This window comes from Brassica napus, chromosome C8 (genome assembly GCF_020379485.1).
Source record: "Brassica napus cultivar Da-Ae chromosome C8, Da-Ae, whole genome shotgun sequence".
Taxonomy (NCBI): Eukaryota; Viridiplantae; Streptophyta; class Magnoliopsida; order Brassicales; family Brassicaceae; genus Brassica; species Brassica napus.
Window position 1 is genome coordinate 11,806,704 of NC_063451.1, and position 4,984 is coordinate 11,811,687.

General features: G+C 42.5%; 1 protein-coding gene across 1 annotated transcript; it reads right to left on the reverse strand.

Moving 5' to 3' along the window:
* Positions 1 to 250: 250 nt before the first annotated feature.
* On the reverse strand, positions 251 to 775 carry LOC111206136. Its single transcript, XM_022702496.1, has one exon. It carries the CDS (start codon positions 773 to 775, stop codon positions 251 to 253), a length of 525 nt encoding a protein of 174 aa, XP_022558217.1.
* Between the last annotated feature and the right edge of the window lie 4,209 nt (positions 776 to 4,984).

Here is a 4,984-nt window from a genome sequence, read left to right on the forward strand (position 1 = left end):
TTTTTCGGGATCCCAATTTTCTAGAGGGGATGGTTGTCGATCGACGGCGGCCTTTAAATATCGATCGATGTTGATTTCTGAATCATCATCCTCCATGTTATCGACATTTGCTATTTCTACACTTGCGTCCATTAATCGTGCGTATTCATCAGCTCTGATGTCGATGCTAAATGTTTCCTCTTCGGTAGATGTGAGCACTTTTTCCAGTGGATCATCTGAGCATAGGTCCATGAAGGATTCTTCAGTCCACCTAAGAGGCTCGTTTATCGATTAAGGGTCGTTTTATCAGTTTTTCCATATCGAAGGTCATTGGAATGTTTCTAACGTTTAAACATATCCGACCTTCCTTGACGTTGATGATCGCACCAGCAGTAGCTAGAAATGGTCTACCTAAAATGAGAGGATCTTTTGGTTCATTCTGGTATTTCAACACAACAAAAAACGTTGGTACGTGACAGTCGTTAATCCTTATCGGCATGTCATCTAGTACTCCCTTAGGTAATCTAACGGATCTATCAGCAAGAACCAAAGTTATTTTAGTGGGTTTGAACTCGTCGTATCCTAGGGATATCGCGACAGAGTGCGGCCTGATATTTACACTGGATCCTAGGTCACAAAGGGATCGAGGAAAACTCTTGTTTCGTATGTTGCAATGTAGAACAAAACTGCCCGGATCAGGTCTCTTGATCGGGGTTTTGCCTTGGATTATTGCACTTACTTCCTCTGAAACCATCATGACGCTGTGTTCAGCAGCTGGGAGGCTGTTGGATACCATGTCTTTTACATATTTCTTAATCGAAGGTGATACTTTTATGGCATCACTTAGTGGCATTTCCAACGTAATTTTATCGAATGCTTTCTTGCATATCGCTTAATCCAATTCTCGCTTAGTTTGCGTCTTGTTAGGAGGAAAGGGTGGCAGAGTCATATACACTCTCTCTACTGCCGGCTTGGCAGGAGCCGAGTGTCAATCGACATTGTTTTCATTCTGTCGATCGATATTTACCGTAGTCAGTCGATCAACATTATTCCCTTCTTGTCGATCGATTTCCACATCTTCTTCCAACTCATCCTCTCCTTCATCTAGGTTAATCGTTACCTTCTCAGCTTCAGGGGTTTTTTCTGCAAAAGTGATTTCTACAGTGCTCGGGGTAAGGCGTTTTCCGGTTCTTAGTAACACATCACAAACTTGACCTCTCGGGTTGGTGTCAGTTCTTCCAGGAAGGAATCATTCATCCCTTCTGACAAACCCAGGGTTATGCGCAACTTGGCTATCCAATTTCTTGACATGGTCACTCAAAGTTTCAAACTTATCATGTAAATCAGAATACACGAAATCTAATTTTTCATCGAGAACCGCACTCATTTTCTGCTGCCCTTTTAGAACTTGTCCAATCAAAGATTCCAGCTTGTTCTTATGAGTCTGTTTTGCCTTGTAGGTTCTTGTGAAGCTCATGTTTTGCTGCTGATGGGCAAGCCTTTGTTTGCGAAAGCCAGTTTCATCGATGAGGTCTACATGCTCTTCTCCATCTCGTTCACGTAGAAAGGTCTGACTCTCATCGGTAAACCGAACTTGCTTATCTCCAATCATAAAAGCATGAACTGAATCTGACGTTTCCTTCACCTCAGATATCTGATCTCCATTTGAATTCTCGGCCATCTTCCTCCTCTAGAGATCAATCTTCTTGGCACTAGAGCTAGACGCCACATTTTCAATGAGCCTCGTAGCTTCTTCAGGGGTCTTGGTTTTGTAGTTTTCTTGATTCGCCTCGTCCAAAGTGGCTTGGTATGTCCAGTCGAGACCTCTAAAGAAAATATTAAGTAGTTGAATTTCGGGAAAACCATGGTATGGGCAGTCTCGCTAGTAGGCTCTGAATCTCAACCAAGAAGCCTTAAAAGCTTCAGTAGTGCCTTGAGAAAAATTATAGATCTTATTCCTAAATTCCTCGGTTCGTGCATCAATGAAGAAGTTGTTGAGGAAGTCGCTTTTGATATCACTCCAGCAAGTGAAAGATCCTGGCTGCAATTGTTCCAGCCAGTGCGTCGCATCTCCAGCAACGGAGTGCGGGAAGAGTTTGTAAAATAGGTAGTCTTCAGAGACTCCATGCACCTTGATGTTAGACACAAAGTCCTCAAGTGCTTCGATATGGTCTATGGGGTTTTCATGAGAAAGACCATGAAAGGGGTGCTGACTTACTAGAGAGAAATATTTGGGTTTCAGTTCAAAGTCTTTTTTTTTAATTGCTGGAGGACGGATCGCAGACCTGTTAGTGTAGAACCGATCAGGTATGTTGCAATCTCCAAGTGTTTGGTGATGCTCCGGTCCAGCATTCAAAACAACAGCTATTCCAATAGGAATTGGAACCCTATGTCTATAATTAATTTGGTTTGATGCGTTGCATACTCGACCTTTTTTATCTCCTAGAACTGCTTTTCCATTATTGAAATAGGTAAGAATATACTTACCTGCTTCCGGCAGGACGGCGTCGATCGATATTGGTAGTGGAGTGTCGATTGATTTTTGTGTCGACCTGTCGCTCGATGTTTTTGTCTGAGCGTCGATCGATTTCCGGCCGAAATTCATGTCTTCCATCTGAAGTACCTGTGTCAGCAGGGAAAGATGGAAAACTTAGCAAATTCAGTAACAAAACCTAGACTATATTCTAAACTTATTCTAATGGTAATAAGAAAGAGTTCCCCGGCAATGGCACCAGATTTGATATCAATCAAATTACCCTAAGGAGTGAATTACTCTCTCAAATAAGAGGTTTAGATGTAGTACTTATGGATCGAATCCAGATAGACTCTAGGATTACACAATAGATTTATAGTCTTTGAAATAAGGCTAGATTAATGGTTAATAGGTTTTAAAGCAGTAAATGAATTGGTGAGCAAGGTTATTACTCGATTGGTTTGATTTGACGTTGTTAACAGTTGTGAGAATAGCTAGATTCAGGTATACTCTCAGGTGTGATAAGTAAATAACTTAATTTGGGCTTTTAGGGGTTTATTGATATTAATTGTTCTTGAATTCAAACTCAGATATAATCAATTTGATTATCTAATCTGGATCTCGGATTTCAACTATCGTGTGTTAATCGCGAGAAAGTGTCGATCGGTGATTCGTTAAGAATATCGATCGATACACCTTTCAAAATATCGATCGACATAACTATCGCTGCGTCGATCGATGCTTCTTCCAGAATGCTTTACGGACAGGTTTGATTTATATTCTCTAACTTACTAGATTAACTCTCGTTTGTATCTAGTCAGTTAGATCATACTAGTTTATTTTCAGGTATTGAGTCAAGCAATGGCTTGATCTCAATTAATCCTAAGATCTAAGTTTAAAGGGAAATCAATCACAAACTTAGCTTTAAGAACAACAAGATGATGAACTATATTTTTAAACACCCTAGCAACAGTCAAAATCAGTAATACATTTATCAACTTATTGAGAAACCTAAATCTAAGAGTAAGAACTACTCAGACATATTCATAAGAGACATAGTTATGATGGTCTGAATAATACTTAAATAAATGAATAGCAAGAGAAACAATAAATAGAGTAATGAAAGCAAGGGAGTTCAAGATCTTCCCTCTCTCAAGGTGTACAGATCTTTATCTCCATTCCTAAGCTATCTCTCTCTAGAATAGTATGAAGTATAGCCGTCAATAATGGCTTAGAAACAGTAAAACAGGGTTTCAGGTCGTCCAGGGGTATATTGGTAACATGAGGTGACTTCTGGGCCTAAATTGGTCACGAAACAGGCTTGGCCTGTTTTCTGGGATCACCGTCGATCGAAATTATGCGTGCACCGTCGATCGACATTCCTTCATCTCCTCGACAGCTTCCTCTCGCGAGGCATACTGACCACGCTTTAGTAAAACATGCATAACTTCTGCTACTGGATGCTGATTGAACTCAAACCGGTGGCATAGAAAATCTAACTCAAATCTCTATCTTGTGACAAACGATGGGCTTAATCTAAAGGTGGTAAGGTCTCCATTCATAGCTAAACATATGACGCGTCTGTGCAGCTCTGCACTAAAAAGGCTCCAAAATCACCATATTTCTCCAGAACATACCTGAACCTGTAAACACTCTAAATAGACTCTATATAGTAGTAAATATATATTAAAACACCTATATATCATGGCCAATAATGGGTAAAATCCATGGTATATCACTCCCTCGACGCCGGCCAAGGCCAAATCCTTGACATGGATGGCCGCTAGGGAGTCAAGGGAATCAGCGATCCTCGCCAGACGGGTCTGAAACTCAGCGCGCATGGGTTCCTTGGCCTCTCTGATCACGCAAACCGATGATCCCTCCCCACTCTTGACCTTGCGCTTTAGCCGACGCAACTCCGAAGACTTGGATGCCTTCGCCTCTTTTGCCTTAAGCAAACAGATCACAGTCTTCCCAAGATCCCGCTTAAGCTCACCGATCCGAGAGTCAAACCGAGCCTCTTCAACAAAATGAGCATCCTGGATGACCTTCAAATTCCCTTCGAGCAGCGACGACATTTCTCTCGACTCATCTAACTCCTTAGCGAGACGCTCGATCTCCGATCCGCATTCGCTGATCATCCCGTCAATCAACAAAACAAACTGCAAGACAAAAGGGGTTAATCAAGAAGCGATCGACACACACGCACTAAGAAAGAGAGAAGTTTTTTGCTCGAAACAATCGTTGGCGCGATGTCGCGACGACAAACCCAAACCTGACGTCTTGGTAGGCAAAGGACCAGCCTCGGTGCATCTCTTCCTCTTAGCCGCATCAGGGTTAGCGCTCGGCCTCTTTCGACTCTTCGGCACAGCAGCCGGAGTCGCGCTTGGAGCAGGCCGCCCTAAGACGATCACTCTCTTGGCTGGGACATGAGGCATCGACTCGTGAGCTGGTTCGGCATCAACAACACGAACCGGAGTCGTAGAGGAACCCGATGGCTTAACTTTGGCCTCAGGCGCCAACACGTCCATG

What these genes read in the sequence shown, in the direction of transcription:
- LOC111206136 (XM_022702496.1), bottom strand. Translation starts at nt 775, where the DNA reads ATGGTATCCAACAGCCTCCCAGCTGCTGAACACAGCGTCATGATGGTT.